The 26,167-nt window shown below is 40.3% G+C and overlaps 1 protein-coding gene across 1 annotated transcript in view; it reads right to left on the reverse strand.

The window, feature by feature from the left end:
• LOC307248231 (unconventional myosin-VI-like) overlaps positions 1-26,167 on the reverse strand; it is a 146,117-nt gene that overhangs the window by 43,009 nt on the left and 76,941 nt on the right. The window contains exons 19-26 of the mRNA XM_080024561.1: positions 20,239-20,277; positions 19,392-19,485; positions 15,282-15,412; positions 15,102-15,179; positions 9,277-9,406; positions 7,350-7,440; positions 5,580-5,730; positions 113-321 (exon numbers count right to left, since the gene is read on the reverse strand). Coding sequence (XP_079880687.1) covers positions 113-321; positions 5,580-5,730; positions 7,350-7,440; positions 9,277-9,406; positions 15,102-15,179; positions 15,282-15,412; positions 19,392-19,485; positions 20,239-20,277 — 923 coding nt within the window. The remainder of the gene's footprint in view (positions 1-112; positions 322-5,579; positions 5,731-7,349; positions 7,441-9,276; positions 9,407-15,101; positions 15,180-15,281; positions 15,413-19,391; positions 19,486-20,238; positions 20,278-26,167) is intronic.

Raw genomic sequence — 26,167 nt, forward strand, 5'->3', positions numbered from 1 at the left:
TTAATAACGTGTCAAAATGGAAACTTTGACAACCTTATGAACTTAGCTTATGACAACCTAACTTTAACAACTGTGTCCAGTCTCTCTCTCTCTCTCTCTCTCTCTCTCTTACAGACGCCTGTCCTCCTCCTCCTGCTTGCGGTGCTGCTCCTCCTCCTGCCTCCTCTTCTTCTCCCTCTCCATCTCCTCCTGGATGCGTTTCAGCCGCTCCCGCTCCTCCTCCTCCTTCTTCTTGTTCTGCATGGCCGTCAGCAGCTTCTCCGAGCGTGACACCAGAGCCTGGTACTCGTGGTCGATGTCCAGCCGGGTCATCACTGTGCTCTGTGGGCACATAGTTAATAAATATTATATAATAGATAAAATAATAGAATATAAATATTGCATGAAGAGTGTGATAAATAACTAAGCTGCTATAATGGACACAGCATTCTCCAAATCCACGATTCGATTTGACTTTTGATTTTAAGGTCACGATTCGATTCTCAATTTAAACATATGTATTTTTGTCAGCACTGACGGCTATGCTATTGTGAGACTATAGTCTTGAATCGTAAAGAAAAACACTTTGAGTCCAGTCACATTAAATCATTTTAAATCATGTTATTTTTTAGTCATCAAATAAATATAAACAAAATATGTCATACAATTTCATAGATAAAATAAATACTTGGGAGCTGTAAAAGCTTTTCAACACGCTGCAAGTGCATCTTTTCTCCTCCGCCCAGTTCTTCTCTAATCTGACTGTTTTTCCTAATTCTCCTCATCATATCACAGCATCATGTTCCGTTTAACATTATTATCTAATCTTTGATATCACAATCCAAATTATATCCATAATGTTATTTTATTGAATCTGAGGGCATTTTTTCTTTGAATTATTAGAATGCACAAGCTGCGACCTCCGGCGCCTGTGGCTCGAGTTTCAGTTGCCCCCTCCCCCCACCAAAAGCTCCGCTTCAGTACAAGTACACAGTTCAGTTCACAGTTTATTTTCAGATAACGTTATTTTTATTTTGGACAATATTACCCACAAAAACACGGGGAGAGTCGTAAACCTGCTCATGATTTATAAGTTTGAAATCGAACACTCATTTTGATCGATTTTTGATTTCAAATCGGAATCGTGACACCCTTAATGTCACCCGATATTTATGAGGAAAAAAATGAATTTAATCCATTTTGGAATAAGGCTGCTACATAACAAAATGTGGGGAAAGTGAAAGGTTGTGAATACTTCGGATGCACTGTATATAAAGGCCCTGAGTAGGGAATCTAGTTTAGCTAAGAGGAGTGATTCTCAACCTTTTTCCCCCAAAAGCAAGCAACTTCCATTTGAGCCTCGGACCCCATTTGATACAATTCTGTCACTAGGACCCCAAATTGCGAAGATTTTTATTGTTAGTTATGATTTAGTCCAAACATCCAGAACCTGTCCAGGGCCTGACACTTAACTTTCAGAACTTTTAGAAGTGGTTGCCAAACTAGGCAACCACGCGTAAGCTGGCTGTTGTTTGCAAAGGCTGACAAAACGTTTTTTATCAGTGGTAATGATAATAATAATTGACTGGTAATGATCGTATGTAATTATCATCCTTATTTATATATAGAATATACACAGAATATATATAGAATATATATAATATATCTATGCACCAGGATAACTCATTTTCCTGAGCGGAACTTTTTTTAAACATACCTAGAGGTAGGTCACGCTTATTTGGAGATTGGCGACAATGGCCCAAATCTGGTAGTCCGTGTGTGCACCAACTAAATCATTTATTTCCCTTTAAACTATAAAAGCACTGTTGTGGGTTTTTTTTCAGGATGTGAGTATGTTTTGTCTGTGTGTGTCGTCTGTGTGTGTGTGTGTGTGTGTGTGTGTGTGTGTGTGTGTGTGTGTGTGTGTGTGTGTGTGTGTGTGTGTGTGTGTGTGTGTGTGTGTGTGTGTGTGTGTGTGTGTGTGTGTGTGTGTGTGTGTGTGTGTGTGTGTGTGTGTGTCTTTGTGGGAGCACGGTGTGGGTGCCAGCGCTGCCGAGAATCAGCGCACAGCGGGGTGTAAATTTTGGGGGACGGAACATGAGATAAATATTCATAAACATCTGCCAGTGATGCTGCCTTGCCTCCCTCTGGTTGCCAGGTATTTTACAGCACAGCTGCTAGACGCCATGGTTTAATGCCAGGCCCCCAAAACGACGGTCCAGGGACCGCCAGAGGGCCTCAACAAGCCTCTGAGGGGGGTCCACGAAAAAAATAAGGAGGGGGATCATTTTACTTTTGATGATCGTATGATGATTCTCCGTAAAATCCTTCCCAAAGAGGAAGGCATCAGGAATCTTTAAAATTGAAACCTATCACTCGGATTGACTCCCAATGATGAAAAAAAATATGATTTAAGTTAAAATTTTTAATTGCTTGTAATAAGGTCAACATAACTGAATATATCAGATTTTTTAGAATAGTAAATTCCTGTCTGTAACTTATAATGTAAGTCTACCAGCAGTTTTGCACCATTTTTTTGATTTTCACATCCTTTCTAATTTTATTTTTTTCTTTTATTTTATTCATTTTCAATTGTTTTACATTTGTTTCTAGGTTGATTTTTTTTATTCTTGTCATTTGAAAATGTAAATCAAATATAAATCATAAAAAAAATACCTGTTTTCAAGTTTTTCTTGAAGGGTTTAAATCTTAAAAATCTTATCAGACTGGTCTGTGTTCTAAAGCTCTCTATCTCTTTTGACAGAGAGCTTGCCCATCGCCACCTCACACAGAGTGGGAGAAGACCCAAATTAAGGTTCAAACCAGCTGAAAATGAGGGCAGATAAGAAAAAAAAAAGTAAGACGGACAGTTTTCCAGAGATAAGATTATCTATAGAGGAGACACTTCTTTCAGCCTGAGGCGGTGAAGGACGTAACGAAGAGTAAATTCAACGTGTTTTGGAAGCAAAACATTTTGGAGGGGGATCCTCATAACGACGAGAGATGGATTCAACATTCACTCATGTCGGTGTTAAGTTACTCCACCCATCACTCCATCTTTCATTCTGGTGGAAAGTCCATCCATCACTATCTTTTGATCTGATGCTTCGTCCATCCATCCATTTCAGCATGTGGATATTTTAATAATTACAGGCAATATCCATCATCCCTAGCATTTTAAATATCTGTAACTCTTTTAAAAAAAAATAATTACTAAAATCACATGTCAAACGATGCTTTCGTCAGACGTTAATCTTTTAAAAAGTTGCCGCTGCCCCTCCACCTGCGTGCTGTCGATCAGCATGCAGGCGGAGGTGCAGTGGTAGCATCTGTCAGGCGGAGGACAGGTTCTCATTTCGGGACGAGTCTCATCGCCTCATGTGTCTGTCAGAACCAGAAAGAGGCGGCTGAGCAAACACTGATAAATCCAAAACTCAGAATGCCAAACACAGCTTCCAGCTTCTTTAGTTTCAGGTGATTTTGGATGTGGCTGTGGCTTGTATTGATATTATGGAACAGCTACCAGGCTACCAATCAACATTTTTTTTTGTTATAACTGCTGCCACTTAAAAAATTTAATGCCGAAAATTTGAACTCTTCTAACTATATTTTTGGATATTAATCTAGTATTTTGGATATGCTTTTGCATAGCCATTATGTTTGTTATTCACATCAACATTATCACATTGATTAACTATGAACAAGAAAGATTTTAGAACTTTGGAAACTTATCAATATGTATCAATATGTATAAATACATATCAATATTTTCCAACTTGGTTCTGTGTTTACTAACTGAATAACACATGAGTAATATTTAAAAATTTACAGTATTTTGACGGAAAGTGAGTGAGCAAATTGTGCGGCAAATGGGTGGAACTACAGAAAAACGTTTTATTTGAAGACATATTCAACGTTTTGAACCAGTGGTCTAACTTTTTGTGCTTTTTTGATTGTTTTCCAGTTTATTTCTAAACCTTCTATCTTATTCAAAAAGGGCCAATCTCCATTCCCACATGGGGCGGTTGCCAGTTGAATAGAATATCTGTGAATTTTATTCTGGGGCTTTCAATCCCAAATCTCAAAACCGATATATGACTTTTTCAGTGAGGCCAAATAAAACTGAAGATGTATTTTCTTAAAAAATGAAAAAGCTTGGCAGAGAGGTTTCCATTTCAAATCAGTGTATGACCTTTGTCATATAACCATTTGCAGGTGTTGGTTTCGATTCATGCATAAACAGTTCCCCGTCCTAGTTACATCAATAATTGAGAATTATTGATGGGACACGGCTCGCAGCGGCACGTGTGCATTGTTTACGCACAGATTCAGGGCTTGCGCACAGTGTGGGACATGTGGGGTTAATGCACGTCGTGTGCACAGCAGGAAGTGAGCTTTTCCTGAGGGATAAAGTAGAATGTGTTGAGATTCATGTCAGGACGCAGTCTTAGATTTAGAGGATATGTAGGATATATACTAGAATGTGTAAATGTAGATGCTGGACTTTCATCTTAATATCATGTTTATATGATGAAATGTACCATTTTGACAAGGTTAAACATAACGGCCATCATTTATTTATTTTGTATGACTTTTAAAGTAATAAGCAACTATCAGGAAAGCCCCAGAGCATAACAAACAAGAAAATGTAATAACTCAAAGGTGACGTCTTTGAAAATCAAGTCTTTAGATCTTTTTGGACGTAAGCTTTTGTGTTGCAAGATCAAAATTGCCAGGCTGAATAATTCATCAAATTCCTCAGTTCCAGCAGAAACGCAGCTTGGTGTTCATCAGAACAAGTTTCACTCTTGGACAGACAACTATAAGCAGTGATAAAAGATTGAAGTCTTTTTTGAGATTTGGTTCTTGTCTCAGTTCGTCACTCAGTAAGAGTGTCATTTAAAGACTCTTTGTTTGTGTCTTTGTTTGCTTGGTGGAGGGAGGACTTCCTGAACAATGAACGAGAGTCAGATGTGTCTGTTCAGCTCTGAGTTGTGCATCGACTTCCCACATTTGATTCTTACCGATTATTTTAGTGGAATGGAAATAGTAAATCAGTCACATTCAATATGATTTTTGCAGAATGCATTGGCCTGTTTATCGTGAGTGACTCAGGATTTGTTCACTACGAACTACTAGTAGGCCATAATAATAAGCACAGTTCCACAAGTTTGTGAAGTTTTTAGTTTTATGATGGCGGTGTAGAAAGTGTTCTGTGAAAGAAAGAAAGGTTGTGAACCCCTGGTCTAGACCATCATCCCTCTTCAAGCAATTAATTTAACTCAAAGTTTATGTCGACTACAGTGCGGCTGTATTGCCAGGTTGCTAGGCAACGTACTATAGAGAGGTCAATGGTGAAAAGTTCAAGGAGCTCCATCACCCACTGTTCTACATAAGAAAGATTGATGGTGGGAAGGTGGATTGTAGAAAGATGGATGCCAGAAAGGTAGATGGAGGAAAGGTGTAGGAGCTCCCTCACCCACCATTCTACACAAGGTGGATGGATGGTAGAAAGGTGAATGGTAGAAAAGTGGACGGTAGAAAGGTAGACGTAGAAGGAAAGGTGGACGGCAAAAAGGTAGAGGAGCTCCATGACCCACCTTGATCTTGGCCATCAGGCCCTGGATGGAGGCGTCCAGCTCCTGGATCTGTGCGCTCATCTCCTGCTTCCCCTCCTTCAGGCCGGCAACCACCTCGTTGAAGCGACTCATCCTCTCCATCAGGGTCCGCACCTTCACCAGCCCATCAATGCTGGTGCACGCACGCACGCACGCACACACACACACATATTACTTTAGGAATAACCTAACAATGACTATTATTATTGACATACAAGTTCATTTTCATCCAACACGTTCTACCTATATCATGTCTTTAAGGAATTGTTTAAGAGAAGATACTCAATCCTTTAATTACTTTTATTCATTGATCGGGGGCTGGGGATTTATGATCTGCCCTTTAAAAGCAGATTTTATGACCTTGACTTTCTGTTCTCATTTAACAGTTACGGAGCGCTCCCATCGCATAATTGCCCAAACTTCCGCTGGACATGTAGTACCCCCATTAAACACACACACACACACACACACACACACACACACACACACACACACACACACACACACACACACACACACACACACACACACACACACACACACACACACACACACACACACACACACAGAGACAGACAAACAGACCCTGCAGTGCTTTGCTGTTTATCATCTGATCCCTCCAGCTGCTTTACGGAGCTAATAAGTGAAGCCGAACGTGCCACTGTGCACCTGTCTCCCTGGCGACAAGCGACAGAGTGTGTGTGTGTGTGTGTGTGTGTGTGTGTGTGTGGTTTTGTCAGCTGTCTGACACGCCAGGCTGTGAAATGTGGCGTATGATGGAGAAGAGGAGGAGGAGGAGGAACATGATGAAGGACAGGAGAGAAGGAGAGGTGAGAAGAATGTTGGGTGTGGAGGAAAATGTAGAGAGAGAGAGAGAGAGAGAGAGAGAGAGAGTATATTAAAAAGGAAAAGAAGAAAGGAGGGATTAAAGGGGGCAGATGGAGGTGAGGGGGAGGATAGGAGACAAGGGGGAGCAGCGGAATGCAAAAGGGGGAGGAGGACTAAAAGCCAGCAGCGCCTGCCAAGTCAGCGGCACTCAATCACTGGTCCGTGACCCCCGTACTGGTACATGTAACAATGTCTGGTGGGCCGCAAAGGTTTTTGGCCTTCATCCCATCCCATAATATTTCCCATGAAGAAGTATTTTTTATCAAGCTATGAAACTATTTGACATTTAATAGATTTAGGAACAAAATCATATTCCATTGTTCCAGAACACTAACGTTACGTTGAAATACTGCTCTATTATCCGTTTATTACGTTATTAATGTTTTTTAGTATTTCATACACATTTGCAGCCCACTATTTCTGTTTTACCTCCACATTGACAAAGTTCAGATCGATATCATGTCTCTGCCTTTATTTCTTATTTCACCCTTCACCCAGTACTTTTTTATTTTATTTCATTTTTAGAATACTTCAGTTCAACCACGAGCAAACTTTCCGTTCTTTTTTGATGGTCATCATTTGACCACAAGTAGTTTTTAGAATTTTAGTAGTAGTACTAATAGAATTCCTCATATTACTAATATGAATTATTAGTATTATTTATGTATGATTGTCATTTATATTATTAATAATAGTATTATTCTTATTAATAGAAATAATAATAAAAAATAATATAACAATAATAATAATAATAATAATAATAATAATAGTTTTATTAGCATGTTCGTTATTAAATGAGGATGGTGAGAAAAAGGAAAGGAGGGAGAGTGGAATGGGGGAGGCAGAGGAGGAGTCGACACTCACCGCGGCTTGTGCTTCCTCCTGCAGAGCCACATGCGAACCATATTCTGCATCACGATGCATGCACTGGCTCTGTACTGTATCTTGTTCTTCACTGAGAGAGAGAGAGCGGGAGAACCGATGCCAAGCTCAAATTCACATGAAAAAGTAAGAAATATTCTTACTTAGTCTCGATCTGTTGGTTATCAGCCTAATGTGAATTGTGATGCATAAAATTGGCGTCTAAATAATAATAATAATAGTAAAAGGGTTAAAAAAAAAAGGGAGAACATACCATAGTTACCCAATCATTGAGTTATGTTTCACAAACCAAATTTAACAGAATTTCTTGTAAAGACAACAATGCTTAGAGAAAATGGAAGGGAAATCTGTCTATCTTCAATGAATGAGCAGTCACCATGACTCCCTGACACCTTCTGCTCCCATCAGGGGTGAAATTGGGATTTTGGGAGTTCAGGTGGATGGACCCTCATTTTTTTTTACTTTTAGCAAAGCTCTTCAAGATATTTTTTCAAAGTTCACACATCTGAAAATCTCTCTGTATCATCTGATGTATCATGTTGTATGTTGGGCTTGGTAGAATCAGTTCCATCCATCTCTCCATCTTTGGCATGGATGATCTAGATATTACCGTAATTACACCAACAGTCCCGCAAAAAAGAAAATTAAACGGTAAAAATTATAAGTTAATTCCATGTTTCTTCAATGTGACCTAAACAGAAAAACATGGCAAAGTTGGCAAGGGACATCACCTCTTCAATATCTTTATTAATTGATTTACCAAAGATGAATGGATGGCATCTACAGACCCAATACCCCCTGGGGACCTCATCACATCCGGCCAGTAAACAAATCTCCTATGCCAGGGGTGCCCACACTTTTTCGGCTCGCGAGCTACTTTTAAAATTACCAGGTGAAAATGATCTACCTGCGTAAAAAAATGCTAAATATATTTATTTATAAATATACTGAGAATACTTTCTATATACAATATATGTTGGCGTACCTTGCATCATTGCATGAACCCTTACGGCACAATACAACTGAATACATTTATGGTCACTACCTTACTCTGATGACTTGCACTGAATGGAGTTGGCCAGGGTTGCATAGTCCGGACAGTAGCTGCTGGTAGCCAGCCTCAAGCAGGCTTCCAAATGATCATCAGTCATGGAGGAACGGAATTTGGACTGAATAATCTTCATGCGGGAAAAGGCTGACACGCATAAATAAGTAGAGCCAAATAATGCAGTCAAGGAGGGAGCACATTTCCTCATGTTTGGGTACTTTTCCTCTGTGAGTAAGTCCCAAAACTGTCCATGAGCCCTGGGCTTGAGATGAATGTCAGCCTGTAGTGTCAGTATCTCATCCTCCACTGCAGACAAGTTCAGGTGAAAGTGTTGCAATTTTTGATGCGAGTGAATCAACCTCAATATCTTCCCTTAATGGGGACGGTGCCATAAATGTAGCGATTGGCTCGGGTAAAGCAAAGTCTTTACATCTTTTTTTAAAGTCTGACAGACAATTTTTAATCTGCTCTGTGTAGCGGCACTGTCAAATTGCGCACACGCCTTTCCTTGGGTCTCCAGCTCTGATGCGAGGTCTTGAAAGTTCCCGAAATCATGGTGCCGCAGCTTTGAGGACAGAAGTTGCATTTTTCGTTTAAAAGCATTAAATGAACTGATCATGTTGACCACGGTTTTGTTTTTTCCTTGCAGCTCATTCAACATGTTGGTCAGATCAGTTAAAATAATTATTCTTTTTTTTTTTAACCCACGTTTTTTTTTTTAACCGATCGGCACGTAATCTACCCGCACTACCTATCGCAATCGACGTATTGGGCACCTCTGTCCTATGCTGATCCTGATTTTTGACTCCCTGACACTAAAATGTTTGGTTTGACTTTGTGACTGTTTTTGTGTTTTCTTACGTTTGATGATGGACAGCGCGCACCACTGCACCTTCTTCCATCGACTGTGAATCAGCCACTTGTTGACCTTCTTCACCAGCTCGGCCAGGTGCTCCGGGTCCGACTTCATGATCTGGTCGAACTCCGCAAACTGCAGGTAGAGCATCACAGAGGTCAACGTGGAGCAGCATCACACCTCAACGAACCAAGAAATCAAAAAAAAAAGCTTGTAAACAATGTCTGTTTATTCTCCTCAAGAAGAACAGCAGATGTCTGGCTGCTCAGACAGGTGGGGCAGGGTTAAGTACCAAACAAACTGATAAACAGAATAAAAAAAGCAAATGGAGGGGTATTCAAAATCATTTGATGACCCAAATCTGAAAATGAGTAAAATATGTACCTATTTTTATTACTAGAATGTTGGTTGTTTGTTATTAAAATTAAGCAAAGTATGAAGGGGCTATATAAATAAAGGTTTTATATATATATATACACACACATACATACAGTGGTACCTTGATTTACGAGAGCACTAACATAAGAGTTTTCTGAGTTACGAGCTGTCGTCCCATCGATTTTTTGTATTGATTTGTGAGCAAAAATGTGAGTTACGAGGAGCGAGCTTCAGGTACGCCGCCGCTAGCTGGCGTGGCGAGCGAATCCGGCCAGCATCCCATGTCTCACTCCTTCACTTCACGTGGTTACCTGACCGTGGAAGCATCTGTTTTGTGCTCGCGTTTTGTGCAGTTATTTTGCCCAAAAAAAAAATTCTAACCATGGGTCCTAAGAAAGTAAGTGCTGAGAAAAAGAAGTGGATGATGTTGATTGAATTAAAGCATGAAATCATAGAAAAAAAGTTTATTTCTTTATATTCTCTTTTATTATATTTTTATACAATATTTGTTATTTATAAATACATTTTTCCTATTTAAAAACACACGTACCAAAAAAAATTGGGGTGTTTTTTTGGGGGCTGGAACATATTAATGGCATTTCAATTCATTTCAATGGGGAAAATTGATTTGCTATATGAGCAGATTGAATTACGAGCTCTGTCACGGAACGAATTAAACTCGTAAGTCAAAGTACCACTGTGTATATATATATATATATATATATATAAATATATATATATATATATACACACACACACAGACACACACACACACAATTGAATATTATAATTTTATTAGTTATTCTTTTATTGTTATTTTTCTGCTTGGCATTTTTCGGGCTAAAAGTATCGAGCCCACGACAACCGAGGTCTTGTTAGAACCGGGACGTCTGACACATCTTGTTGTTCAAGTTTGATCCATATCAATCTACATTTGGAGCAGGAATAAGTGATAAGCCGCTGAAAATGTACCGGAAATTGAAGAACTGATACGTCAACGTTCTACAACTTCCAGTTGGATGGTGGAGCGAGATGAGTTTGTGGAGTAGGGCGCTTTGTGACATCATCCAATTCCTCATAAATGTGCAGGCCCCATCAGTCTGAATTGGTTGCTTCAGGCAGTATCTGCGCTTGGTTTGAGACGACCTGACAACAACCAGCTTTTATTTTAATATTTGACGTCTTTTTCCCTTTTTGTAAACACATTCTGTTCGCGTCTAACCCGGTATTGTGTCCCTCTTTATTTTGCGGCTTTCGAGCCAGTCGTAACAGACAGACTGTAGGAGCCGATGGTGCGTTTCTGTAACTGTAACTGTAACTCATGTTCGTAGTAATTTTGTGTGTCACCAGGATTGGAAACTATGATTAGTCACAGAGTCGTCACCGCGTCGTCACGCCACTCCATCATCGTTGGCCTACATGGCACACAAGGGAATGTAAGCTCCCGAAACACAAGCAGTTCATTAAGTGTCCGAGCAGAGAGGAGAACACAGTGGATCACCGCTACACCACCGTCCACAACCTCCTACCTCCAACCTCCTAGCAGGCAGCTAAACTCAGACAGATTTGTTTGAAAAATTAGGAGGCATTTAAGAGCGGTGACACGGAAGAGAATAATGTGGGAAAATACATGTCTGTGAAGGCGCTTACATAAATTTATATTAGTCCTTCCATAGTAAAATTCCAAAGTAATGGTAGTCTACAATAAACATTATATTTCATAGTCAAAGAAAGATTTCTTGCCATTATAACATAAGATTGTATTCTATTACAGACAATTCATTTGGTTATATGTCATCTTGAATAGTAGTCAGTACAGTCAAAGTGTTCGTCATGATGTGAAGTCATGATTAGACGATGACAAGACTAATTGTCAGCACAGCGGCAGGAAGGTTTGTGACCGAGGCTGCAAAATCAGTAACATCGTCACAAAGCAGCTAAAGAAAGGAAGACTGGACTGGCAAGAGGAAGGTGAAGAAAGCAAGAGAATTCAAAAAGGACCCCATTCATTATTTGGATAGTAAGCGACTTAGGCAAGTGTTAATATAGAAAAGCAATGAAGAAAAATCTGTGACTTCTTTGCTAAAAGAACTAAAACTCTTAATGATTTCTATTTTCCATGGGAACTTGAAAATTTGTAGTTGGTGTCAATACACAGAATCGGGAACACAGAAAACTGTGATTTGTATCTAACACAACTAACCTGGCCTCTGTGTATTGCTGTCTGTAGATATATTTATTATTATTATTATTATTATTATTATTATTATTAATAATATTATTATTATTATTGTTATTATTAGTAAAGTCATCTGTGACTTTGATTAACATTGTGTGACAGCCAGAGCTGGGTGTGGTTAAGTATATTTTTCAGATTTCTTTCTACAAACTACAGGGCAATATATGCAGTTAGTGTAATTGAATTACCAAGAAAGGAGTTATCTGAGTACTTTTAGATCACTTCCAATGTCTAGAAATGAGAAAAATCCCCTCGTCTATACAACATCATGAACAGCCGTAGGCCACATCAGGCTGAAATTTGGATTCCAAAAATGCAACAAAAACATTTGAAATCGAATCTGGTCTCCCATAAACATATCTTTAAAAAGCCAAAACCTTTGTCAAGCCTCAGAACACAGATGATCCGGGGGTTTGAGGTTGTTTGGGTTGGGTCTGAAATGTGATGTTCCGACAGGGTTCCGCCTCACGTATATACAGCATACACTGTATATAAAATCTCCATCTCATGAAAGACGTATTGTGCTTATAACCGGCGCTGCGTGACTTATTTTACATAAACAGTTATTTAACATGAGAGCTCAGATATTCTGAACACATTTTACATTCCCTGAAATCCTTCATAACCTGAGGAAGGTAGGAGCGTAAACGATTCTCAACCTTCAGAATTGTTCAGAACAATTTTTCTATGCCAAACAGCAAAAGTTTTGAGAAAATTAAAATGATAACACTGACTTCACTCATCATTAAAAACTTTTAATTATTAAAAAGCGAACATTTAAAAAAATGCAACTCTATTACAATTATCGTAATCTCATTATGTAATCCCCATTAAATGTAACTAATTTAGTTACTGCACAACTCCTTTCTTAAAAGATAGTATTTTCAGTAGCATTTCTTTCTACCAGAAATACTGATATACATCTTTAAAATAGAAATTCTCTGCAAAGCCAAAAAAAAAAAATCCCTTTCCACAAAAACCCACCCCTTTCTCTCATCAGCTCTGAAGAGATGAACTACAGAAAAAGTACAAAAAGTACAAACTCTTTAATATCCAACTCGAGTGACATGTTCCCCTTTGAGCGTTGACTCCACCACTCTGGGCCGCACAGCAAGTTAAACCAAACGGACTCCGGGCTTTGTGACCAGGGTCTCCATCAGAGGGCAGGGGAGCGGAACCTCCATTTGATCCAGAGAATCCCAGAACACCCTCCAGCAGAAATTAGTATTTATTCATTCATTCACACTCCACCGGACCAGGGTCTGCGGGCAGGAGGGGTGCGAGTGATTTGGGTTTGACTTGCCTGAAGGACTCGCACCCCCAAGCCCGCAATTTTAACTGCACTGGGGTTTTCCGGGGTGGCTGGTCGCTGGCGGGTCGGTGTATTGGCGTGGTTAGCCGGGGAGCCGTTGGTTGGGCCCCCCCTGCCGGCTGGGCTGAAGTCCTGACAGCTTGCGCCTGGTGGCATAGGATGTGCGCAGCCCTGGAGAGGAGGAGAAGGTGCGGCGCAAGGAGAAGGCTCTGGCCGGGTGCCTTCCGGGGCCCCTGGGGGGGAATGCTTGCCGTTGTGGGTGTGGGTTGGGGTGTGGGGGGGCGGCTGTTGGCCTTTTGCTTTTGCTGCGTGGCCTCTCTGCGGTGGGTGCGCCGGGTGCTGGGGGTGGTGGAGGGCATGTGTATCTGGCGGCCTGCTGGCATCGGTGGGGGCGGGGTAACATCGAGGTGCCCCGTGCTGGGCACACGCTGCTACATGTAAGAGCACTTGGCACTCACACCGGGTGGGACGTCTGGTCGGCTGCGGTGGGGCGGGCCTCACCCTTGCACGGGCCGTGGGTGGGAATGGTAGTCCTGCCGGCTCGCCCGTGGGGCGGGCGGCTTGGGCGGGGTGTCTGTCTGTCGCCGTAGAGCCGGGATCAGGGCCCGCGGTCCATGCCTTGCCTGCAGCTGCGTCTTGTGCCTGCTCCTGGGGGTTGGTTGTATGTGTGTGCATCTGGGGCGCGGGGTCTCCTCGTGCCCCCTGGGACAGGATAATGCTCCTTGGGACTGGGTGTGGGGGCTACTCCACGGCCCTCTGGCTTCTCTGGGGTCCCGGGGGTCTTCTGTGGCCGCAGGGCAGGGGCTTTCCTGCAGCTGTATGCAGGGCCTAGGGCCCTTCCCGCTGCTTGCGACATAATACCAACCTTCTACACCAGTACCAATGGGGATAAGTCATGTACACTCACCAATGGACATCACACACACACACACACACACACACACACACACACACACACACACACACACACACACACACACACACACACACACACACACACACACACACACACACACACACACTACTTTAGGAATAACCTAACAATGACACAAACAGGCGGTCCCATCACACACCACCACACCTGCTTCGAGTACACCCCACACCCTCCTGGTTGCATTCCTCTCCTTCACTCATTTACTGCCATAACTATGACAGGAAGAGGCCACGTGACCAGTTATAGTTCCAATTTTCCTGGACCTAATTTACTGTTTTTCAATACATGTCATCCAATGTTTATGTGTAAATGTTGTTTGTTTCTATGTTTAATTGTCTCACCTGTGGAGATTCTCCCCCTCTTGGAGTAGTGATCAGTTATTTATAGACCCAAACATGATAAATGGTTCTCCAAAGAGGGGGGTTGGTGGGGGAAAAAAAAAAAAAAAAAAAAAAAGAAATGAGTATTCATTTATTGCTCACAGCCAAACAACAGCATCAAACTGTCACTTTGTCCCACATACATAATCCAGGCATTTTCTCAAGACCACTTCGGATATATATATATATATATATATATATATATATATATATATATATATACACACACACACACACACACACACACACACACACACACATACATATACATACATACAGGAGCAGCCGAAAGAAGAAGAAGATATACTGTATATATATATTTAAAAGAAAAAAAAATATATATATATATATATATAATAAAAAGGCACTTTCAACACAATCGGATGAATTATTCATCTTTTTGGTGGGAATGAGTGTCACATCTGTGGTGCTTTCTCAACCTGTGTCTCACCTCAGCTCAGAGCCCAAAATGACAAATGCACCCCCCCAAATCCATTGTCTCTCTTTGTGGAACAATGCCTATGTTAGGGAATGTAAGGGAAAGAACAGAGAATATTTATTGCCCTTTTTTCCCCTTCCATCCTTACCTTCCCTGGTCGGAAAAACACTCTGGTCAGGCCAAACTTGTAGTCGTTCTCATTCAGACCCAGCGCTTTGAATAACGCCTGCAGCAGCAAAACAAACACATAGATTGACGTGCATCAGTTGCAGTTGCGTATTATTAATTATTATTATTATTCAAAGAAGGTGGGGAGGAGTGGACCCACTTTGCAGAAGAGCCGGGGGTCTAGCCGGGTGAGTTTGGGGGGCATGTACTTCTGGTACATGTTGTAGAGCTCGTGGAAGGGAGCCCTGGAGGGGAAGCCGCCCTGCATCAGGTCCAGCACCGACACCATCCCTACAGTAGAGGAAGAGGAGTCAGTGCCTTGGATGTGAAGGTATACACTCTACAGGTATACCTTTTAAAGATCATTTAAAGTCAAATGAACCAACTTTAAGACTGATCTTTGGACAAATCATCTCTCTCTTATTAATTAAGGTATTGTTGGCAAGTACTATATATTTGGACCAGAGAGATAATGATTCCATTAACTGTTATTACAACAGTTTCCTTTCCTTGGCACTTTTTCATGCCAGACAAATTTAACTTTTCAAGTTCCCAAATGTGTGTCCCAAAATTTGAAATAGCAATTTTCCTGACATTTTAACAACAGGTAAAAATGAACATAAGCGCAGAGTAGACGGTGAGAAGTGCACAAGAGCAAATAAATAATATATTCCTTCAAAATTAATAAAGGAAGGAGCCATTTGCAGGCTCGAGGGGATTTTTAATAATTTAACAGAAAAACAACCAAGTGCTTTTTCTGAAAGGGAAAAATGATTTAATCCTTTCTAAAGATTTCCGTCGGTAAGCAGCGATTCAAGGTGTCGAGAAATGACGGGTGTGAAGGATGGAAGCACTTAAAGACATTAAGTAGGTGTTCGTCCTTTTCGAAGTGCGGCACGTCTCCTTTTGTTTCTGACGTGAAATAAACTGTTTCCAAGGAAACCAAGGAAAGCACGGTTGCAATTTCACAGAATGACAGACATCTTTCTCAAAAGGAAAAGCCAAAGTAATGACCATGAATTTCATACGGGTGCCATCTCCGCAATGCAGCTTCTGAGCAAGGGAGCCTTTCTCAAAAGGAAAAACCAAAGGAATAACCATGAACTTCATACGGGTGCCATCCCCAAACTGCAGAATTTGAGCACAGGAGCCAAAGTCCAACCATTAAGCTATGCCAAATATCAGTCAAAATCCCTTTTTTCAGGACAAACTCAGCAGAACAAGTGTGTATCCCTTAGATTTACACTTGGCTTTCCCTGGCGCAGGTTCTGCATTTTGGTTTTTTAGAGTTTTGGTATGGCTCCTCCAAACAACATCTGGAAGACTGAGCAGTGAAGTCATCGGAAAACAGCGAAGGTTTGTCATGGAGCTTCATCAGGACGAGCGGCACAATCAAGAAAGAAGAATGCATCATGGGTCTACAACGTCAAGTCTTAAATCATCATGTTGAGGAGTCGAGAGACCAGGAGGTGGTCTTTTCTCCTATAGAGACCATGCCGGTGCCAAATTAAGTTTGAGCGGGTTCTCTAGTCAGCTCATACATTTTACATTCTACATTACCCCATGACCATTTTCCCGATGATCATTTTTGATATTGTTGTGGTGTGGGGATGGGATGGTTTGAGCAGCCACAGCTGACCTGGATCTGGGTGATTGGGTCAGAGTGCTCTGCATCCTGAGTGAGTGTGAGGATGGAGGTTTCAACCTGTGGCTCATTAGCCCAATCAACAAGCAACAGGTTAAAACCCCCATCCTCACACTCACTCAGGATAGGAGCCCTGTCATGACATGTTGGATCTTCTCCTGGCTAATTCCACCTAGCCTCCTTTCTCCAATAAACTGGTGTATACAATTCATCTTCTTCTGTGTCTCTGTGCCAGAGGGCCCTGAAAAGGCCACTTGGGTGGCCTGTGGAATTAGCCAGGAGTAGATCGAACATGTCATGACAGGGCTCCTATCCTGAGTGAGTGTGGGGATGGGGGTTTTAACCTGCTGCTCTTTAGCCCAACCAATGAACAGGTATGCAGCCCCCCTGACCCAATTACCTAGATGCAGGTCAGGTGTGGCTGCTCAAACCATCCCATCCCCACAGCACAATCTTCTATTCCCATTCACATCTAGTCACATATTTCTGTTGCAGTTACTTAATTTTGCTGCATGTTATGTCTGTTAATTCCATTTGAAAAGGGGGAAGTTCCATTGCTTCAACAATATATCAGCTCAGGGGTAAATGGGGGCAAACGGCCAATCTCAAATGTGTGGGCTAAAACTCAATTTGACACTGGTATTGTCATGAACCCTCACTGAGATCAGCATTATTTGGTCTTTTAATTTAAGTTAGTCTAGTCTTGTCAGTAACTCTCCTGTGTTTCAGATCCAGCCACTCCCCTTTGCTACAACACCACCGAGGTTCTCCACTCTTCTCCTCACCTGCAGCTCATTTGCTCATCCGGCACTCTGTACTTATACTGGTCTAGTTCATCGGTTCGGTGCCAGATTGTCTATCCTGTGAATGTGCCAAATACCCACGATCAGCTCAGAAAACGAACTGGCGACTAGACATGACTAGACAATTCTATCATCACTTGTATCTTTTCCTCCTAATTTTTCTCATGCTTTCCTTTCACCGCAGTTTGTTTCTGGTTCAATCTCCATTTTAAGTCATGTCTCTGCGTTACAACTGAAAATCCTCCCGAGGGCAAAACAAAGTGCAATATAATTCAGTCAACGAGGCATGCAGATTCTTAATTCATAGGACTCAGATTGGTATCTCACCCGGGGTGTGTTTATCCCATACTGCAAAGGTTTGGTCTAATGGAATCTAAATATTTAAGTCCAGAGTCTGGAATCCTTTATTCATTTATTTTTTATCAGCTGTTCAATTTACTTTATTGACTTCACAGAAACCGGTCATTGATGTGGCACTGCTTGTCTTTTAGCATTTTGATTGTCTGCAACATGATACAATAAAATAACTTTCATATCCACAGAATGCAAGGAAAATAAAATAGCCTGGCATTGTAAATTATACTACAATGTCATGTCACAATGCCGTTAAATTTATTTCACTCCTGAAACATACAAGTGTGAAAGAACGGTAACATTAGGTGTTACATTCCCCATTGGCATTTCAACACAGCATCATATTCCAGTTTCTGCCCTATTTTAAGTCTCATTATTATCATAAGTATCTCATTATTTTATTCCTATTAGTCAAGCTCTTTCTCACTATATGACTAATTTGGATAAACTTTGTCTTGGTCTAGACTGGAGGAGTTAAGTCTAAACGTTGTCTCTGTTCTAAGTGACAATCATTTTTCCAGAGTGGAAGAGTACAAAGGTAGAAAGTCCCTGGTCGCGAGTCACTGCTTTTCACACTTTAACCTAACTCTGTCTGACGTCTCAGCGCTGCGCAAACTTTTCTTTTTAAAACGAAATCTTTTTAAACGTACATTTATCCTTCCCTTCACAAATGCCCTTGTATTTACCCTCATGTTCGGTGAAAAATTGATGGAAAACATCTCAGGTAATTGATTTGAAAAGCCAGCACCATCTTTTCCATCAGAACCGTTCTGCATTCTTATCATGTGATGCATTCAGCCCAGCTCGGCCTTTCGGACGCCCAGGCTGCACGGAGGAAAACATTCTTCCAAATCTTGAAATTTGTCAAAAGTGTGACAAATACTTGGAGGACAACAAGGATTATTTAACATCGTCCATCCATCATTCATCCATCCATCATCCATCCATCCATCCATCCATCGCAGAGGTCGGGGGGAATTGCATCCACCGACAAACTTAGAGCCGTCTCAACTATTACATAATTTGCATTTGCATTTCATCAGTTGAGTTGATGGAAACTGTCCACCCACATTTTTATGTCCCAGTGTTCATGAAATGTCAATGAATGGCTCTTCTTTATATGGTGGATGTGTATTGTTAGAATCTTATAGGCTAATATCGTGATGGTGGTATAAAATTATATTGTGAATAACAATTATTTGTAGGACAATTAATCATAAAAAACACACAACATTTCATGATTTGGACAGCCCTACACACACACTCAATGGTCTCCAGTGAGCTTAAAGAAACCCACCAGGAAACCAGGCAGGAACTCATGCAAACTGAGACCAGGTGCAGGACGTGGGACGGGATCGGAGACAACAGCACCACCCTAACAAGTGTAGATTTTACACAGAATTTACGGTGAAAACAACCTGGTGACAAAAAGTAAACGGCTCCAACAACGTAGTCAGGTCTCACTGACCAGAGCACTGCAGCTGAGAGAGGATCTGAGCTCCTTCAAACTGGTGGCTGATCATCTTCAGGTTGGGTTTGATGCAGCGGATAAAACTGGAGCCCTGGGGGGGAAGATGAGATCAGATCAGATAGTACTTTATTCATCTGCGGGGGGGCTTACTGCTCAGTGAGTATATACACTTAGTTAACAAAATACCTACATACAGAATAAGATATAAGTGATATACAGCTCCAGAAAATAAAATAGAAAAGTATATAATATATACAATTATAAAGTATAAAGCAGTTAAATGCTATTGTGTTAAATTAGACTGTTAAGTTGAATGAGAAAATGTAAAGAATATTAAGAATGTAAAGATTTACTGTACATACATACATACATATACATAGGTACATACATACATACAGTACATACATACTTATATACATATATACACAAGTACATACATAGATACATACAGTACATACTCTATATACATAAAGTACATACAGAAACACAGTACATATGTACATACATACATACAGTATATATATACATAAGTACATACATAGATACATACATACAGAACATACATACAGTACATCCTGTACATACAGACAGACAGACAAAAAGAAAGAAAGAAAATAAAAGTCAATGATAGAGAGGAGACAAAGAAATGTATGGAAAGCAACAAAGAGAGAGAACGAGTAAAAGAGTACAAAAATAAACAGTGACAAAGATAGGTGGGAAAAGAAATGGAGGGATGAGAACTGAAAAGAGAGAGAGTTCCTCCTCCGTCACTGTGACTCTGGAGCCTGTAAGGATACTGTAAGGGCATCAACTGAAAGGATGGAGATAAAAAAAAAACTCTGACCGTGCAGCGCAGCTTCTCCAGCAGGATGTTCAGCTGCGTCTGGAACACAAAGTAAGATGGATATTCAGTAATGAAAGCTGTGACAGGGAGCGTTTTGCAGCATGGACCATTTAAATTCTGCTGCTGAGATCAGGTCCATAGTTACGCTTAAAAAACAGCTTTGGTTAATTTCTCACAATATGTTTTCATTTTAGCCCAGTTTGTATCAAACCACAACAATTATTATTTTTATTTTTATTTTGATTGTTCATTGATACATCAAAATTTATTTCTACTTTTGTTTTTTTTTACCATATTTAAACATTTTTTGAGCATACTGTACATACTGTGACTTGTGTGTTGTGTTACCTATCCATTGACATGTGGCAGCCATGTTCATTGCTCTGTGGAATTCAGGTATATTTATTTATAATTCTTATTAATATAATACTAATAATAAATATATATACATATATTACATATAAATTAAAATATTTAAATAATATAATCAAATGAACTTACATATAAATCTTATGCATATTTTACAAGCATTTAAGATATATTTTAGATATATTACATATACATTTTATATAATTTCACACTTTTTACTATTTTATTTTTTTAACATGTTTATATAAATTCCCATATATATATATATATATATATATATATATATATACACACACACACACACACACACACACACACACACACACACACACACACACACACACACACACACATACAGACAGTTGTTTCTGTATTTCTACCACACACCGTTCCCCTAGCTGCATGTGAACATTTCATTAACACTTGTATTTTATATTTGTATATCTGTACATATTAATTTTAAAGAGTTGATTATATGATCATAGAAAAAATACGTGTGAATATGCAAAGGACCTGGACACCAACATGTTCATGTATATACAGAAGTAGTTGTGACATAGCCTGGAGGTATGTTTTGGGTGATTATCTTGCTGTAGGATGAACCTCTGATCAACTAGTCGTAGACCAGAGGGTCGCTGCAAAATGCTGTGGTCGCTCTCTGGTTCAGGGTGCCGGTCGCTCTGTGCAGGTCGCCGACTTTGGATCCAGCAAAAGAGGCCCAGACCGTCACGCTTCCTCCTCCATGCTGGACAGCTGGTGTCCCATGCTGAGGAACCATCCTTTCGCCTACTCTAAGATTTCAAAGGCTTCATTTACCTCCACCCCTGCAGAACAGCTGTAAGATGTTAACCCATTACTTCTTCCCGGGCCTTTTTTTTTTTGTTGTTTTTTTTGCCAAAACGGCCTTTAGGTTTTTAGAAAACTTCTAAAACTTAAGATATAATGTAAATTTTAACCTCTGACAGTTTATTGCTGACCTTTGTACTATTTCAGGATATTCACTGGATTTGTACTGCTTAAATTTAAATAAAAATTGGAAAAATGGAGGTGCTCTTAAACTCTCCTGTTTTATAACTTCTCCTCTTTTTAAAAACACACTTTCTAATACCCTGACTTTTATTTACACTCTGTATCATTTCCTCTGTGCAACAACCTTAACAACCTTGAATCTTATGATCTTTATTTATCGTAGGATGTTCGAGTCAAATGTGCACTTTGAGATTGGTTCCCAGTTGTGATATTTCCCTTTTTTTTATTGTACAGGATTAAAAGCGGTGGCCCTTTCCCCCCAAAACGGGACAATATCTCGAATTCACAATAATAATAATAATAATAATAATTATAATAATAGTCTTTTATGCTCTTTAATAACCCCACTTCTTGTGCTGGTTCTCAATTTCCAATCGCCTGCCACATTGTTAAAAGTCAGCTCCATATTAGTTAATGTGTTTATATTATTTAATGTGTTCATATTATTGAATGTGTTCATGTAATGTGACCGGATTAAATAATCTGTGTGCAGATTGCAGTTTGTAAACACAGCGAGGTGCAAGGATAGAAGAATGTGTGATTTAGCAGAGATCAAAAAACATAATTTCCAGCTTCTGAAGCCACTGCATACAGCAGAGCGGCTGCAGAATATCAATTGGCTTTGATATTATGGTCTGGAGAGCGTGGGAACAATTAATCTGAGGTTGTCAACCTTTCCATGGGCCGCAGCTCCAGGTGCCGCTGAGAGGAGCGCCTCTTCTTTTCGAAATGTAAAGTATAGAAAATTGCAAAATCTTCCCTGGCGAGATTTCTGTTCATTCCCCCGACATAAAACTGCTCCACAGAGGATTCAACGCTGGCGTCTGTCTTATACTGCTGCGAGTGCCAGCCGGGTGGAGCCCTTTTTTTATTTTACAAAAGAAAATAGCACAATATGAATACAATATTAACACGATACCACTCATGCCCATAATATACATTACATGCATCACTACCAGACACAGTAACCAAACACAGCCGAATAAAGTGTTCTTTAAATAATACAAGCATATTGTCTAATATGTTCCAATTCATATTCCAATGTTTGTTTTGTTACTTCTGTCGACGCTTTTTATGACTTTCAAATGCCTCTCTTCTGCACAATGAGAGTTCACTGAAACATAATTTAGCGTTATTTACTTGTTCCAAGTTAGTTTGAACAGAAAAAAAAAGTTAAATGAAAAAACATTTCACCACTGTATGTTTATGTTGTAAATGCAACATAAACTACCAAGGTAATTTTAAGGTTATTTCCACCGCAGAGCAACTTTAAAGCTGTTTTAATTTATTCAGCCTCCTTTTGTGTGAGATGATGCGATATACATGTGAAAAAAGAGTGCGTCAAAATGACATATCTCCAGCGCGGCCAAAAAAGTACATTAAAAATAACTGTACAATGTTGTGAGGTATATACACGGACAAGTTAATCCAAGTGTATGCCTATGGGATAAAAACAAAGAACAGTTTTAGGAGGCTCCATGAGGTAGAGCAGGAAGAAGGCTCTACAAGTCGACCTCATCTCCAAGACCCAGAACTGGGCTGTGATGTTCTGGTTTCAGATGGTTTCTATTGCATGTAGAGCCAGTGGTTGCTATGCCATTGCTATGGTAACAAGGCATCATGATCAACCGTTCGTCTGCTACTATAGCTAACTAATGGTATTCACTAATTTGTGAAAAACAGAGACGGAGAAGTCAGTTTTTGTTGCATTTTCTTGTTCTGTGGTTTCAACAGTTTGGCTTTTGTCAGTCAGAAATTAATCAAGGTTCCGGAACCCCTGGAGCCTATTTTTATTGCCTGAAATTTCCTCAGAAAGAGATTTTTCCTGCACCACTGTGGTTAAAAAGAAGAACGTTTCCACAGAAAGATGCTGTAGCTTTTCTGCCAGTCACTCGAGTCGCACCAATTTATATGATACCGATAATCATTATTTTACCTTGACTTTGTGGCTGGGGCATCACCATAGCAACTGGCAATGAGGCTCATGGGTACTGGAGTGCGTCAACTCATTTTCAGACCCATGAATAGACACTGAACAGACAATAATTTATCAGGGACGAAGTGCCACCACATCATACCTACTTGTATGTGATCATGGGACGTCAGTGTTTAGGGTGAAACATCCTATGGGGAAAAAAATGCATGGACAATGCAGTGTTTGCATATTTAAACATAGAATATCTATCTCTCACTCCATCTATTCCATGTCTGGCTCTCCCACTGGGATCTGAAGAAATATTTTGCGAATATTGTTTTTTTCCGAAAATTACAATTGTAATTTGCAACCTTTAATAGTTTCCTTTTGAAGTAGCTCTATATGGTTGTAGCTCTCTATGGCTGTGTGAGCTGGACACTCACAGCGGACACCAAACGCAGGATACAGTCCTTCGAAAACAAGTGCTATAGATAGATGCTACACATTTCCTACAATGAACACCGGACAAACGACTACGTCAGACAGTTAGTTACCACCTATGCTGGACAACAAGAACCTGTACTCTCAATAGTGAAACGTCGCAAACTGGCCTGGTTTGGCCATGTCACAAGACACACCTCCCTGTCAAAGACCATCTTACAGGGGACGGTAGAGGGGAAACAAAGAAGAGGCAGGCATAGAAAGTCCTGGATAGACCACATCAAAGAATGGACTGGCTGCAGCTTCCAAACCCTGCTTCGTACAGCAGAAGACCGTGAGCGCTGGAAATCCCTGACGGCCCAAGCTTCCAACATGACACCCCTACGGCCCCCTAGGCCATGGGATGATTAGATTAGATTTGAAGTAGAATTGCGTGGATGTTTGAAAATTGCAAGACCGTGAGAAAGACTAATGGTGGTGGAAAAATTTTCATTTCGGTGGGTGAATGTGATCAGTTTGTTCATATTCTTTTGTCACTCATATCACAAAGGTAACTCAGCTATTTGCAGAGAAACAGTGGTTGTGGATTGGATCATTTCAAACAGAAAGAAGCGGCGGTTCAATTTGACAATTCTATGGGAAAATAGAGCAGGGATCGGACAGACCTGCAAGCTCCTGCAAATAATGCAGAGATTATTGTTCTTCCTGAAGGGATTGTTTAGGCAGAGACATCAGCGCGTCTCTCTCTCTCTCTCTCTCTCATCCCATAATGGAGATTTAAATCTTAATCAGTGCTGTTCCAAGCTGCGTCTCACATGTAATGTCACCTTGCAACAACGGTTCCATTCCTCAAGATCACCGAGGACAGGCAGCTTTCATGAGAAATGGAAGCTGAGATCATATGAACCACATGTGAAACACCCTGTTTGGGCCGACAAGATGGCTGTGATCGAGATATGCATTTAGGAACGATATTTAAATTGAGTAAAAACCTGTTTTGTAATTGAATTGAAATTACATTTATTTTTAATTGCCATTTTTTTATTAAATTTAGTTAAGTTTAAAATGTGTTTGTGTTACTTTACTACTTTTTTCCTAGGTTTTGAACCATGCGGCTTATACAAAGGTGCGGCTATTCTGTGGATTTTTCTTCCACCGCTAGGGGCGCTCTAACCGGAATTAGAATCAAAAATAAGATAGACGAAAAATCAATGCAAAGAAGAATACGCAACTTTTTCTTTAGCAGATAGAACGCGGACGATAAATTACCAACTGGTAATTATTTTCAAATCCTCGCCCCTTCATCATGGAACCCACACGAAGAAGTTCGTATGATGCAAGTTTAAAGTTGAGGCCATCGACATCAGTGTGAATCGGGCATTTAAAGCTGCACTCCGGGTTGAGTGGGAGGCTTGGATGACAAGTGGTGAGAAGTCATTCACAAAAACTGGCCGCATGCGAAAAGCATCATTTTCTGATGTCTGTCAGTGGACCCTAACAGCGTGGAGTGCTGTGAAAAAATCCACCATCACCAACGGGTTCCGAAAGGCTGGACTGCTACGCGAAGAGAGCGGCGCACCTTCAGAGTCAACTTCACCGGAGGATGACAGTGACACGGAGCGAGACTGATGGAGACAGATGTGACGAAGCGCTTCTGAGGCTGTTCAACTACGACACTGAAGAAGACGACTTCATGGGTTTCAGCGAAGATGATTAAAGTGACTTGTGGTTTCAAACACAGGAGAAATGAAGGTAAATAAATGCCGTTTTTTTTCTCTTGGTTCTGTTCCGTTTTAATCAGCAAAGTTGCTGCCGTGTTGCAAGGCACTGTTCGGAAAGAATCTGTTCAGGTACATACATGTACATTTACAGTTCAAAATCGTTCTGTACATGCAGTAAATATCTAATTTTTCAACATAGATATCTGCGGCTTATAGCCCGGTGCGGCTTGTATATCTCTTTTTTTTTTTTAAATAGAGCGGATGCGGCTTATATACAGGTGCGCTCTATAGTCCGGAAAATACGGTACTTCTCTTCCCCTCGACGACAACAATTCAATATAAAAAGGCTTAGTCAGACATAAGATACGACTCGGCATCATGGAAACTATATATATATATATATATATATATATATATATATATATATATATATATATATAAATAAATCTGTCCC

This window comes from Zeus faber, assembly GCF_960531495.2.
Source record: "Zeus faber genome assembly, chromosome: 2".
Lineage (NCBI taxonomy): Eukaryota > Metazoa > Chordata > Actinopteri > Zeiformes > Zeidae > Zeus > Zeus faber.